Here is a 15,443-nt window from a genome sequence, read left to right on the forward strand (position 1 = left end):
ACATTTGTGCCTTGCTTTGCAGGGACCCTTTAGAGTTCACTGTTGTTTCTCCAACAGGTGCATTCTGCTCTCCGGGAACTCTGAGAAGGGGGGCTGGCCTCCATTATGCGGAGGAAGAGGGACCCCTCCCCTGCTCTTGCTTTGCTACTCCTACTCCAGCCCTGCCCACTCCTCTCCCCACCCCGGCCCCCATGAGGAGGAACAGAGGTCACCCTCCTGAGCAGGGTTATCCCTGCAAGCAGGGCAGCAGCAGCTCTGCAGAACTCACCCGTGATGTTTGACATTATTTGATTTTCTTTCTAAGCCTCCTGCTCTTTCATTTTGCTCTTCCTACCAAGACCTCTCTTCCTTGTCAAGCTTCCTTGCGGCGACAGTGGGTTTTTATCAGCACGCAGCTATGATTCAGAGCCAGGCCTCTAGCTGATGAGAGCTAAAATTATTCTCACACACGCACAGAGGACCACAATGGGGGAAAGTGAAAATGGAAACATTTTTCGAGTCTGCAAAGTCACTCTCAGGGAGCCGTCCCTGAGAGCTCCGCGCTTTGCAGCATCCGCCCCAGAAGATTTTCATCTTGATATTTAGTCCCACAAACAGGCCTTTATCAAGCGCCTCTGTGTGCAAAGCATCGTGCTGTCCCCATGGCATCTTTGCACACACCTCCTCCTGCCTCTGAACCTACCCAAGTCCCTTGCTGGACTGTTGAATAAGTGGCACAGACCAAGGGTGCTGGACAAATGGCATCACCATCAACTAATGGGCCATCTGTGGCTCTGGGCCGGGCACCAGGCAGATACAAAGGTTCTGAAAGGCAAGAACCTTTTCTGTCATTATGCCATCTGCACCATCCTGTTTTCCAGATGAAGAAACAGGCTCAGGAATTAAGTAACTTGTTCATTTGACTATAAGTAGTGGAGCCAGAATTCATATCCGTGCCTATCGCTTTTGATCCCATGGACAGTCTATATTATAATGATTTTAGAAATTAAAATTGGGTTCTGAACTGGTTTCATTGGCGGTGATGCTCGCTTTCAGAAACCATCCTCATTGTCTAGTCTCCTGTCTGGGTAGCAGTGATTCGAAAGGGGGCTGGCTGTCCAGGAGATGGAAACAAGCTGCCCAACATCTGCAGCTTCTGCAGTGGCTGCAGCATCTTCAGTTTAGCAAACGGAGCGAAAGGCTTCAGTAACCACTGCTGATGTCCTCCAGTAAAAAATGAAGCCTGCATCCAGTGCTTTTTCTAAGTGACAGGCCAAAAGACTGGGATCTGAGTGTTCAAAAATTTCAGCAAATCAGCCTTCTTGCAACTTACTGCAATCCCTGCCGCTTGGCATGTGACGGATTGGCGGAGGTGGTCGCCAAACCCCTACTGTAGGAAGGAGTCTGAGATGCTGACAATCCTGGAGGCACAGGGCAGCCCTCAGACCCTCTCGGCTCAGCACACCTTCTTTCCTCCCTCCCTCTGTTTCTCCCTTCATCCTTCCTTCCTTCCTTTCTTCCTTCTTTCCTCTCTCCCCCCCTCCCTTCCCTTTCTCCTTCCCTTCCCTTCCTCCCTCCCTTCCCTCCCTTCCCTTCCTCCCTCCTTTCCCTCCCTTCCCTTCCTCCCTCCCTACCTATTCCCTTTTTCTTTCCTTCCCTCTCTCCCTCTCTTTCTTCCCTCCCTTTGTCCTGTTTAGCAAAAAGGGGCGGTGGCTGCCTTCCCTGTCTTTTGCTCCAGGGCCATCCTCACAGGAGACAGTTAACTTGGGGTCAGAGATCTGAGTTTGAATTCTGATTCCACCAACCACAGGGTTGACCCGGGGGAGCTAATTGACCTCTCTGAGCTTCAGTTTCTTCACCTGTAATACTGGGGTAATAACACCTGTGGCACAGGAGTGTGAGGAGAGTTCATGAAGAATGTGTATCAAGTGTTCCACACACAGTATGTGCCTACAAACTTACCATTATTAGTACTATTCTTACCTACCCATCTTTGTAAGTCATGCAAATCCTACCCATTATTCCCTGGCCAAGTAAAAGCTCTTTAGTGCCACGCTCACCTCCACTTCACAGACATGACCACTGTCTTCCCAGACGTCTGAAAGCACAGACTGGCTCTGCTGCTTAGGCCGTGAACATTCTCTGCTCTCCAGCTTCACCTGCTCGTTCCTGTCTGCATTTGTGTTTCCCAGACTAGAGCGTAAGCAAACTGAGGAAGCGATGATGTCTGTTTGCTCTCCCTTCCTCCATTCATTCAACATTTATTGAACCCACTGTGGACCAAGCAAAAACCCACACAGCTCCTAATCCAAGGCCGCCTGCAGTCTGGCTGGGAGACATCTGCAGATGCAAGGAGATAACTCTTGAGAAGGATCTCAGTACCTGCCCAGGTTCTTCCCAAACACATGGGACGGATCCTCCATGACCCCACCCTGACCCTGACTGGGTGCAGAGCCGCTGCACATGTTCCCCTGTCCTTTCCTTAGTAGAGACTGGGGTTACTCCACAGCAATATCTCATCTACTCATCCGGCTCCCCCAGCAGACAATAGCCAGGTGAGGGCAGACCTAGTGTCTATGTCACCTGCTGCTCTATCCTCAGTATCACACAGAGCCTGACACATGGCAGACATCCAAGTAATGGTTATGAAATGAACAAAGAGGCACTCAGGTAAACTGTTGATTGACGGAGGTTCCGGGGAATTGGCAGGTAAATCTACCATTGGTTTTCTCAGGGACCATACCTGTTGATGTATTTTTAGAAAATATTTCCCTGGAGGGCATTCCTCATCTCACCAACTTTAAAAAAGGAAAGGAGAATTATTTTCTCCTATGTCTGATTTCTTCCTGGCTACCTGTAATTGTCAGCCTAGCGGTTGAGAGCCACAACAAAGGCTTGAGAAGAAGCAGTTCAAGAGGAGTGAAACTTGATCAATCAAGTTCCTTGGGTGAAAATAGAATGGAAGCCTTACCACTCTTCTTGCACCTTCACCTCTTCTCCCCAAGGTCTGAGGACATCCCCTGAAGGGATCAGCTGCCTCAATCTACTGGTACAACGGTGACCTGTGGCCACCAGGACCACCTGCTGTCAAAGTCATCTGGAAGAGTAGGGAGAGCACTGAGCTGGGAGTGGTGAGGACATGAGCTTCAGCCCAGCTCTGAGTCTACCGAGCCATGTGACCTTCAGCAAATTAAATCAGATCCTCGAATGATGTCAGTTGGTTCAATGTCATTTCACTCTAACGTTGATGAGATGCCATAGGAACTTAACTCTTGTTTATACCGATTAGCCTGCAGTAAAATTGTTTGCATCATCATACGGCATTTTGCTTAAAGTTGCTTAATCTATCAACGACATTAAGTGAGGACTTAATCTACTCCACTATTTCCTCCACCCAAAACTGGGAGAACATTACCTACCCCATGAAGTACTGAAGAGACAACAGACAGAGAAACAAAATAGAAACAAAAGATCTGATGGTAGCAACATCTCTACATGATAACTTCCATTCGGATGAAAATTATATTTTCAAAAAGAAAAGAATTTTGCAAATGGCGTGGGTAGCTATCTATATAGTAGGTGAGAGACAAGACCCTTTATCCAGTTGGGCAGAGTCTCCTAACATCTAAAAGTTGTTGCAAATTCTTCTGCCCAGTGCAGTAATCCAGCTATGAACAAGAAAAATGTCTTCCCACAACACATGTAGTCAGACATCTGTCACTACAATTATCATTCCAAGTAACAGAGAAGGCTTCTAGGGAAAGCACCCTCTCTCTTCGATCTTCCTACATCCCCTTTCCAACTCTTTCTCTGCCCTGCCCCCAACACCACACACACACCACCGAGGGCATTTGCCCTCCCGCATCCCAGAATAATCAGCAAGGAAAGCAACACAACAAGGTGAAACTTGGATGTCACATAACGTTGGTTCAAATCCCTGTTCGGCCACCTCTCTCCCTGTGGCCTTGGGGGAGTTACTTTGTGTCTCTAAGCCTCAATGTTCTTATCTGCAAAACAGGGGTAATAAAGCCTCGCTTATGCAGTTGTTGGGTGAGGAAAAGGTCCTGGCATGACACCTGGCATGTCCTGGGGGCTCAATGCTTGAGTGTTTCTAGTCCTTCCCTCCTCCTTCTCCAGGGGGAGCATTCTCATTCCCTGGGAACCGTTTCCTGCCCAGTGAAGGTCCTGCCAGTCAGGCCTGGACAGCTGTGTCCGGAGGCCTCCCTGAGCACACGAAATGACTTTCTCTTCCTTTCATAGCTTCACCTCATTTGCTGTGCAGCCAGGCTTTTTTAAAAAGCTTTGTATCTAGGGAAATTCACATCCAGATATATGTATACTGTATTTCATGATCTGTACATTAAATACTGCGATGTACCTGATGTTTTATGCAAGTTCAATGTCTCTGAAAGTCAAGCACACCCAAAGGACTAACAATGGTGGAGAGACAGCATTGTTCGATGAGTCCTAGAACTAGGCTGCAAGAGGGAATGGAGGAGCAGGGCGAGACGACCGCTGTCTGAACGCCCACGGGAAGCTCTGTGCTGGGTACGCTGCCTCAGTTTATTCTTCATCCCCAACACTTAGTCGGGGGCCTGGTATCCATCTCCATTTGCACTTGAGGGAACTGCCAGGAGTCAAAGCACTAATCAAGAGTAGAGGTGAGTAGAGGTGGGCGTGCAAGCCAGAGCTGCCCGGCCCCAAAGCTCAGGCTCGTTCCCATGATCCGACAGAGTGTGCCAGACACAAAGGAGAGAAAAGCAGGGAGACCCACAGCCCTGTCCCCGGAAGCCTAGCGTTTCACTAGAGCTAGGCAAAATATACACGACGCAGGAGAGAGAACTATGAAGTCAGAAGACTGATTATAGAGCCATATAACGTCTAAGGGCAAGTAAATAAACCTAAAGCAGGATCCGTCAGACTTAAGAGTACAAAGGATTGAGAACCAGGAGGGAGTAACCAGAGATAGTTTCTGGAGGAGGGGAGAAGGGGATGTACAAGACAGAGACTGTGTCAGAGATGGTGGGGATGCCCATCTGAAATGTGCAGTGGCAAGCAGGACTTTATATATAATTGATTTCAGAGAGGAAGGGAGAGGGAGAGAGAGATGGAATCATCAATGATGAGAATCATTTATCGGCTGCCTCCTGCATGCCCCCTACTGGGGATTGAGCCTGCAGCCAAGGTACATGCCCTTGACCGTATTCAAACCCGGGACCCCTTCAACTGGCAAACCAACTCTCTATCTACTGAGCCAAACCAACTACAGCAGGACTTTTTTTAAAAAATCAGATTCTAGAGAAAAATAAACTTGTTTGCTGGCTAGAAAAAAACCCTCTAAGAATAAGTGAGAAATGAATAGTTATTTCTCCCATAGCATTCTGGACATTGCCCCATTTCCCAAAATAAACAGAAACCCAAAATGAAATTAAACAGCATTCTCATGCAATTATTATTTTCTTTCTCCTGAGAACAGGGAAGACAAAAATGAACTGGGAAGAGCAAGAAACACTTGCTGTTATTAACAGCAACAATAAAATCACGACAATTGCATGTCACGATTTTCAGTTTTCTTCAGAGAGCTATCATGCATCATTACCTCATTTAGTCTCACTCTGTGAAGTGAGATTGTCAGGAGCTTCATACCCCCAAACCACAGAAATTAAAGGGCACACACAACCCAAAGCACAGCACAGACCTAGGACTTGAAACAAAGTCTCTCAGCCAGGAATTCAGGAATGAAGCCCCACTGCGATTTCCCTGCCATGGAGGGCAAATGTTTGCTGCTATCAAGGGAAATGAGGAGAATGAGGAAAGCGGAGGCAGACAGACACAAAGGCAGCCCCCACCAGCTCTTCTTCTTGTCCATATCACTGAGCACATGACCACCCAGAATAAAGACTACATTTCCCAGTATCCTCTGCAGCTAGGTATGGCCAGGGTACCAAGTTCCGGCCAATGTGATGTGACCAGAGGTAATATGGCAATTTCTTAGCCTTGTTTTCAGAGTTAAGCTCGCCTTCCCCTTCCCTTCTTTCTGGAAAGAGAACATATGGAGGAAGCTGGACCAGCCATCCTGGCTCCTGATGTGGAAGTGGTATGCTGAAGGGAAAAGAGAAGCCTGCATCTCTGATGATGGCAGAGCAGCCAGACCAACCCTAATTCGGGAGGCACATACTTGTTGATGCATGTGCCTGTCCAGCAGCAGAAAACACGTATCCTAACTAATAAAGAGGCTTGGCCAATAACACTGCAGGCCAATTCCAAAACTCCAGATCCATCTCTATTGTTCAGCTCCAACAAGCCCAGAAATATTTAGTAAGCAGCTACCATGTGGCTAAAGTCTCCTAAGAGTATCTTTACAGCCTCCTGGAAGATGTGCCTCATGTCATTTTTGAAAAAACAGTATGTTGGTATAAAATGCAAAAAAGGCATATTTAGCAAAGGCGAGACCAATAGAAATAAGAAACATTTAAATAAGATCAGGAGGGAGGCACAGAAAAGTTCAGATTGGCCTGCAAATAATCTAAGCTGAAGGGAAACCACAAAGCATAGTGCAAGTAAGTGGGTGAGGGAGGGGGTCAAAGGCCCCGGGGTGCAGGTCACTAGCATCCCTCTCCGCCAGGAAAGAAGATGCTATAAGGAAACCACCAGGAGTGAGCCCACTGACTCACTGGGAGCTCCCAGGCCTGGGGTGGGGTGGGGTGGGGTGGGGGAGAGTGATTGGAGCACGGATAAGGATGAGATCTGGCCCAGCAGAAGAGCGAGAGGAGGGCTCCTCTGGACTAAACAGATGCTCCCAAAGGTCCCTTCAGCACTGACATTCTGCTCTGCTTTGAAGGAGCTGAGGTGGGAAGGAAAAGGGAGCTGAGGGAGGGGACAAATGCTTAGCATTTAGGACGGGACCTGAATGGGAATACAATGTCTAGACCCCCTGCCATTGTCAGAGAGAAAGGAAACGAATGTGGGTTAATTCCAATGACAGGATGACAGCAATGACATTATGAGGAGAGAATCAGAAAAGTGCAAAGCGTATTTATAAAAAAAGAAATGGAAATGTCTCCACCATGAAATTCTCCCTGGAGAGATCCCCAAGGCAGGGTCCTGTCCCTCGCCTGAGATGAGACCTCCCAGATGCAGGAACTCTCCCCGCTGACAGCCCCTTCTTCTTAAAGGGATCCCTCAGAGGCCGGGGAAGGCTCAGCCCACCGTGAGCCCATCTCCAGGCCTCAGTCACTGGTGGGTAGGTGACAGGGCCTGTCTCTGTCCTTCCCACAGCCCCACCACCATCAGACCGCAGACTCCCCAAGAGTGCCACCCAGGGTGGTGGTCTCCAAATCCTTAGCACACACGAGGGGTCTGTCGGGGAGACACCTACAGAGGTAATATGGCAATTCCCTAGCCTTGTCAGAGTTCAGCTCACCTTCCCTTTCCCTTCTTTCTGGAAAAAGAACATATGGCGGAAGCTGGACCAGCCATCCTGGCTCCTGATGTGTGCTGAAGGGAAAAGAGAAGCCTGCATCTTTGATGATGGCAGAGCAGCCAGACCAACCCTAATTCGGGAGGCACATACCTGTTGATGCATGTGCCTGTCGAAAGGGGGACATCCTCTCCCCTGTGTCACACAGAGGGCCAGAGTGGCATGTGCTTCACTCAGCGTCACTAACACAGAAGGGTGCTAAAAGACATGAAGAGTCCACTTGGGGTGAGGCCTGGTAGGAGACCCCTGGAGACCCACAAGAGGGCAGGGAGATCAGGCAGGGGCTGGTTTGCCTCTAGCCCAGGACAAGACCCTAGAATGGAAGTCAGAGAGAGAACCAGGCAGCTGGAGACCCTATAGATTGCCTACACCACAGCGAAACACAAATACTCATTTTAGCCATCAGTTTCCACTTCTTCCTATTGCAATTTTCTTTTATCAGAACTGAGAGAGGTAGGCAAGATTGAAAATACTTAGTTTTCCTGCTTCCTGGCATCCTCTGGGGAATTAGCCAAGTTATAATGAGATATTCAGTGCCAGAGAGCAGAGAGGAGAAGCAACACAAGGCTTCTGGATAATCTACATTATGGCTAATACACTGCAACAGAACAGGCAAGGAATAATACTCCCAAGGCATGTAAAATTCAATGCAAAGTGGGGGGGGGGGATCACCACGTAACCAGTATTTCAAAAGGCCTGTGTCTCTCTATACCCCTTAAGACATGGGGGCCTGGCCGCCAGAGTTACTGGGGACAGAGAAGCACAGACACGTCGGCATAAATGCAGGTGTGGTCAATGCTCCCTGTCGCCAGGGGTGCCAATTCTGGGGTCAGTCCAATCCCGTGAGCCACGCAGCCAGGAGGTAGGTGTGCACACGTCCACGCACAGGCAAAGCAAGATAAGAGAGGACCCCACCAATCTAACAAGACACCAGCATTGGTCCCCAATAAAGGCTGTCTGGAATGTGAGTTTACAAGGGTGATCGCCACCACATTACACAGAGTGCAATAACCTGGCTGTTGGTACGAGAGTTTGTCAGACATGTCACACGGAAAGGGGAACAGCTGTCACCGTGACAGGCTGCTGGAAAATGGCTGGTTTCCACAACACCTGGTCCCCCTGAGTCTGTACCAAAATCTTGTTCTTAAATGAAAACAACAACAACAACAACAACAATAAACAAGCCCACAAAAGGTTTCCAGTGCAGAACTGCTAGCTTGCTCAAGTTCACGGAGAGAATTTTCAAAGTGCTGGTCTGTCAGCTGGAGAAGCTGGTGGACTCTGTTCTCAGACCTCACCTGTGCAGGTGCGTCCATAGGAGGAACCCTGCTACTAATTCAGGGAGGCCGGGGTCCAAACCCTGCCTCTCCTGCTCACCAGCCCCACGTTCCTGGGAAAGTGAGTTAACTTCTCTGAGCTTCCATTCCTTATCAGATGGAGAGGATAATCTCTCAGGCACAGAATTTCCTCGAGTAGGAGAGCGTGTGTGTAGAGCACTTAGCATAGTGACTAACCAATGACTGTTCGGGAAATGGTGTTCCCGTTAAGTAGACTTGCGGACCTGAACATCAGACTCGGCTGCAGGCTGTGTATTACACTTTATTTCACGAAATGGAAACATCATCCAGCTCGGAGAAGGTGGGAGAGAAAAGAGGTGTAATCACTGTTAGAGGTTTTCCTTGGAGACCATACCCGGGAAATGATGCTCTCCGTAGAAGAATGGTTTGGGGAAAACAGACTGCTTATCCTTATTATATGCCACCAGAACTATTTTCTTTCTTCTTTTCTTCCAGGTAAACGTTTGCAAGGATGTCTCCTCAGACTTGAAAGCCCTTGGAGAGTCCGTGAAATGGGGCCCATTTTCTGACTGACCACTCTTCACAGCTTTTCTGTAACGGATATAATGAGGCATTTTGATTTACAGTGTCTCCTCTCCCCTCTAACAGACAGAAACTGTGCCCGAGCACGCTGTGTCTGGTGGCGCAAACTCACAAAACTGCTGCAGGCGCTGCCTAGAAAACGGGGCTTCCAAGGCGGATCGTTCTAGAAGAGCAAAGGTCTTAAATTCTCTTACACAACATGAGGAAGCACCTCGAGTTCTAATTAAGCTACAGCAATTAGCTACCCACAGACACGTAACGCTGCCTCCCATGGTCAGGCAATCATCTCTATTAAAACCCATTTAAAAGTAAGAAGCAAACCCCAAAGCTCCATGGGCAAACACTTCCCATGAATCCATTACCCCTCAGACACATTCAGTCAACGCTCAGAGGTGAGCTCTGTGCCTTGGCGTGAGGAGTTTTATGAAAGGACTGCCTCAGACGTGATGAGGTGGTTGCAAAATAGGAGGGGGCTGCAATCCACTTGCAGAAGGGGGCGCTGAATCTCAGGTGTGAGCTGGACAAAGCAAGAGAAACTGAAGCCTCAGGTTTCCCTGGTCTTAGAATTCCCTGGTCGGTAGAAACAAGAACCATGTCAACTCCACCCTGAGGACTACATCCAGCCACGGGGTCTCTGCCCGCAGGCACCAGACTCCAGCTTCATCACCGGCGACCAGACTACTACCCACACTGATGCCTCATGGGAGGACTGTCCTCTCCCATGTCACGATCTGTCACTGACGTGCACTTGGTGCTCTTGGCAGGTTCACCATGAGTCCAACCCACTCAAGTCCACGTGCCTTCCCCAGCCTGTTCGGTCCACTCGCCCCTTGGGAGTCCCTTTAGTGGAGGTAGCCCACTGTGTCAGCCGAAGGCTATTTGCAGAATTGGCAACAGCAACAGCTATGCAGTGGTTGGTGGTAAGTTATTGAGATGTAAGTACCTTCCCCAAGAACTAGGCTTGTTTTTGCTTTTCAATCCAATCAAATTAATCCTATAACCCTTTCCCTCTCAATGGAACAAGAGCCTTTTTTTTCGCATTTTCCTTTGTTTGGGGCTTTTTGGGTTTTGTTTGGATTTGGGACATTTCTTAACCATCAAGCAAACATCAACAGTATTGATCTAGATCAGCACTGTCCAATTGAAATTAGATTCAAAATTTTCCTAGGAGCCACATTTGAAAAGCAAAAAGAATGTAGAAATTGTAATAGAATATTTTATTTAACCCACTATTTCAAAAATATTGTTGTTTTGATGTGTAATCACTAGGAAAGATAATGAATGAGATAGTTCACATTCTCTCTTCCTACTTTCTCTTACTGAACACTGCAGACCTAGAGCTATGGTTACGTTGACATGGAAAGACTTCCACAATTCACTCTTCTACGAACAAGCAGTTTACCAAATTATATGTGTGGCATATAGGTCATTTTAACTTTATAAAAACCTATCTCTATGTGTTCGGCTAAGGATAGAAAAGAATCTGTAAGGGAGAGACCAAATGGTAATGATAGCTATCTCTGAGAAGTACGTGGATGGCCTTTCTTTTTCTATTTTGTGCTTTCTTAGTATTTCCTAAATTTCTTTGCAGTAAACATGTACTTTTTTAATTATCAGGAAAACTATAAAGCTAGTCTCTTAAAAATATATATATCTTCCTTCTTTTAAGTTATTATAGCCCTGATCCTACTGGCACTGTAGCCATTACCCATTTTCCAGCTAATAGAAGGGATGACCAAACAGTATTCCCCCTGCCCCAACCCCAGGTACTGTCATACTCACAGCCAATCATCATGATGGCCACTGCAAAGATCTTCTCGATGTCTGTGGATGGGGCGATGTTTCCAAAGCCCACACTGGTGAGGCTGGTCATGGTGAAATACAACGAGGAGATGTAGACAGAATTCTTGCTGGGACCACCTTCCCATTTCCCTGAGCCAGACCCGTTAAACTGGTAAGGGGTGCCAATGTCCATGGCCAGTTGGTAGAGCCAGCTGTTGTTGCGGATGGTCTTGGTATCCTCATCGAAGATCTCATAGTCCCCGATGCTGTACCAAATGCAGGCCATCCAATGAGCAGCCAGCCCGAACACACACACCAGTAGGACCAGCACAGCAGCTCCGTATTCAATGTAGTGGTCCAGTTTCCGGGCCACTCGCCCCAGACGGAGCAGCCGGACAACTTTCAGAGAGCTGAACAGGCTGCTGATGCCCTGGGAGAAGAGGAACACAGAGTCAGGGCCAAGAACCAAAAAGACTACTCCCACACTTCACCTTCCCGCCTCCCCGCCAGCCTGTTCCTTCAGCATTTCCACAAGATGCAACATCATGCAAGCCTTAAAAAATCGTTTTAACATAAGTCATGATATGGTAAACTGCTCATATATATCCATGTACTTATTCACAATGAAATTAGAATTTTATCCCAACGTGTATTATGGGAGATTTCCATTGGCTTTTTCCTACTTCCATTAAAAAGCAAATTAAAAAAACAAGCTAAATAAAAATAGAATTTTAATTTAATTATATTATGCAGATGCACACAAATATATATGAGCATTTTTCCATGTAATGAGTTATTTTAAAACAATTTTAATATTAAATAATATGAAATATTTTAATAATTGCTTAGCTTGTATTTCATATTGTATAATCTTTCATTTTAATTATATTGTGCATAAGTATACAAATATTTATGTGTTGAAAAATGATCAGAAAACACACATGGAAAGATATAAAACATCTGTTTTACATTATCAGTGATTATCACTGTGTTGTCAAGTTAGGGAATTACAGGCAATTTTTTATTATATTTGTACATATTTTTGTTACACTTGTATATATTTACTTAATTTCTATGACTAAAATTTTATTACTTTTATAATTAGAAAAATATAGTTTAAAAACAAAGAAACAGCTGAGAAGAACTGAGATTCTGTTTTCTCAGAAAAATTACAAATTTTTGGAAGGTAATATCACTTCTGTCAGCCAGGGACTTAAGCACAACCCATCCAGGAATCTCAGCTAAAAGGCACCCTCTGATTGCACTTGGTCAAGCGTCCCCCTTTCTAGATGGTGTCTGATGGTGCCACCAGGACAGGCCTAGTCTCTGAACAGTTCTGTAGGGACTAGCACTGTGGTAGTGGAAAAAACACTAGAGTAGAAATCTGGAAAATGGGGTCTGAGACCTACGTAAACCACTAACTTGCTATGTGAATCTGGACAGTTCAATTACCTCTCAGTTCCCTTGTTTAGAAAATGAGGGAGGTGGACTTAACAGCAGTAGCCAACCTTTCAGACCTCACGGACCACCATTGGTCTGCCAACCACCAGTTGGCGACCACTGGACTAGAGGATCTCGAAATCTCCAAACACTAATCTACTCTTATCTCCCAAGGGAACCAAAATATATTACAGAAACTACGCCACTCCAAACCTCAAAACGGATTTCAAGGTAGATTTCCATTAACTTTTCCTACTTCCACTAAAAAGCAAATGAGCAAACAAAACAAGAACTTTGAATCAAGACTTCCGTCTCCCTGACATAGCAAAAGTCCACCTGCAGGGTGAGGCCCTTCCCCAAGCAGAGAGAGTGGCTTCTCACTATTCTAAACACTGGACAGATCCCAGGCCATTGCTCTTCTCTCTTGTTCCCCTAAGGACAAGCCCCAAGCTCAGGTTATGTCACAGACAGAAGGTTAATGTGTCAATGATTTCTGACAAAAATGTGTAACTGATTTTGGAGTCTTACCAGGACTACATCCTCTTTCTGGGCACACAATTAAACTGCATTTCCCAGCCTTTATCCAGCTGGGTGGGTCTCAGGACTAGCTCTCACCAACAGGATGTGAGGTGAGATATGTGTCACCTCCACCTCCAGGCCAAGGCAGCTAAACGTCAGTGTGCTTTCTCTGCATGCTTTCTCTTCCCCCCGGCATGCTTTCCAGAGGACATGTGACCTGGAGGCCAACGACTGAAGAGGGTGAATGTATAGCAAGGAAGGAGCCTGGGTCCCTAAAAGGCAATGTGGAACCCTCTCTCCCAGCCAATTAACTTGAATCATATTGTTATGTAAATGAAAAAAGAAGCCTCTAAAATGAGCTACTGAAACTTTGGGGGATGTTTGTTACAGCATCTATATCATTAGCCTTCCCTGACTGTGAGCACACAAACCATAGGCAGCATAGCCTTGTCGAGAAAGAACATAGGATCAGGTTGCCACACACATTATTTTTGTTGAGGGTGGTGGAGATGAGATTTATTGCCCTTTTAAAAAAAACAAAACAAATAAAAACAGTTTTGTAGCTGTAAAACTTACAACGGAAAAAATCATGTCCTGTCCAACATATACCAGCAAATGGATAATAATGGATTTTTCTAAGCCAAGGGTCAATTCATCCAAACTGCCAACCTTGACAAAATTTACCTTTGGCATGTCCAGTACTCCTCCTCCCTGGGTCCCCTTTTCCCTCCAGGTGCTTTTCTCAAACCTGCTATGCAGAAAAAACTAACAAAATCCCTTCTATTAAGATGCAAGAGATTGATGAGGATAAATGGATAACATCTCTCCACAGAGCATCTGCATTCTAACAGAGGAAAACTAACTTCCAATAATGGAATTAAAGGTACCAACAGCCTGGATGAAGAAGATATTTTGGGAGGCAAAGGAGCCTTTTTGATGACTCAGAAATCAAACACATGTAAGCATCCACCTACTTTCCACCCCCTCATAAGGAGGTTCCTGAAGTCATCTTTGAAAGCAGCTCCACTCTATAGCAGAACTTACTACCCAGGGCAAAACGGCCTTGTCATTTTCCCTCACTCATACTCAATTCAAAGCGACATTTACAGAAAACCTACTATGTACTCCTGTGCTAATGCCACAGGGAAGAGATGATAATGATGTTGCCCTTGTCTTCTTACTCACTATTGTCTCTTTAATGCCTGGCCCATGGAAGATGCTCCATAGAAAGAAAGGAGGGAGGAGGCAGAAGTAGAATAACTGGTGAGAGAGGCATATGATCAGTGAAAAGATATTTCTACTAAGAATCACAGAACTTGAGATCTGAGAGGGGACATAGAAGTCCAACTCCTCTGAGTCCAGCAAGGTCCCCTCAAGCGCCATTATAGAATAGTCTTCCCACCTCTCCTTGCACTCTCCCCTTCACTGCCACCTCGAAGATCCCAATCTGTGACAGTCATTCATGGGCATGAACGACTGGGCTCCCATCACCTTTCTTACCTCCCTTCTGCTCCATCTGTACTTCATCCCTTCTCCCTTCTGCATCCCTTCCCAGTGGCCACAACAACACATGCAACCGCTACCTAAAGGTCACGCTATTCTCTAGCCACACATGCCAGTTGTCTCGAGCATCCCACACAGCAGATGCACATTTGCATCTCTTAGTCTGCTCAAGTGGGTCCCTCAGCCCAGAATGCCCAGCTTCACCATTCCTACCAACTGGTAACTAGTTATCCTTCAGACCTGCTGCCACAATACTGTCCTTCAGGTCTGCCATTACCTCCACCCTAAAGCCCTCCATGACTACCCTGTAATCCCAACCAATCACTCAGTCCTCCAAATGTCCATGGTAATCTGTATCCATTACTACTTGAACACATTGCTTTGCATTATACACTGACTGGCCAGATTATTATGACCACCCCATCAGTACAATGAAGTGAATTAGTTATGCAAATAATAATAATACTAAAACCTTGAGAGTATTTTCTTAGGAAGTTTTCAATATTCAGTATTTTTGGAAGTGTCAATGAAGTACTGATAGGGTGGTCATAATAATCTGGCCACTCAGTATAGTTTCCTGTAGCCATTTCCCCACATACATTAGGACCTACACCTTCCTGAAGACCAAAGCCAGTTGCTATTCGTTTTAGATGCCTCCTATTGGGTGGAACAGTATCCCGCCAAGTTCATGTCTTTTCCAGAACCTCAGAATGTGGCCTAATTTGGAAATAGGGTCGTTGCAGGTATGGTTAGTTAAGATGAGGCTATATAGAGGGTCCGTAATTCAGTGTGACTGGTGTTTCTATAAGAGGAGAAGAAGAAGTGGACAGAGAGAGAGCCCATGTGATTCCCAATGTAGC

The 15,443-nt window shown here is 46.3% G+C and overlaps 1 protein-coding gene across 1 annotated transcript in view; it reads right to left on the reverse strand.

Moving 5' to 3' along the window:
- Positions 1–15,443, reverse strand: part of KCNH1 (potassium voltage-gated channel subfamily H member 1) — a 255,884-nt gene that overhangs the window by 141,648 nt on the left and 98,793 nt on the right. The window contains exon 7 of the mRNA XM_036343690.1: positions 11,122–11,551. Within this exon, the coding sequence (XP_036199583.1) occupies positions 11,122–11,551 (430 nt within the window). The remainder of the gene's footprint in view (positions 1–11,121; positions 11,552–15,443) is intronic.

The sequence above is a fragment of the Myotis myotis genome, unplaced genomic scaffold, assembly GCF_014108235.1.
Source record: "Myotis myotis isolate mMyoMyo1 unplaced genomic scaffold, mMyoMyo1.p scaffold_m19_p_18, whole genome shotgun sequence".
In the NCBI taxonomy this organism is placed as follows: Eukaryota; Metazoa; Chordata; class Mammalia; order Chiroptera; family Vespertilionidae; genus Myotis; species Myotis myotis.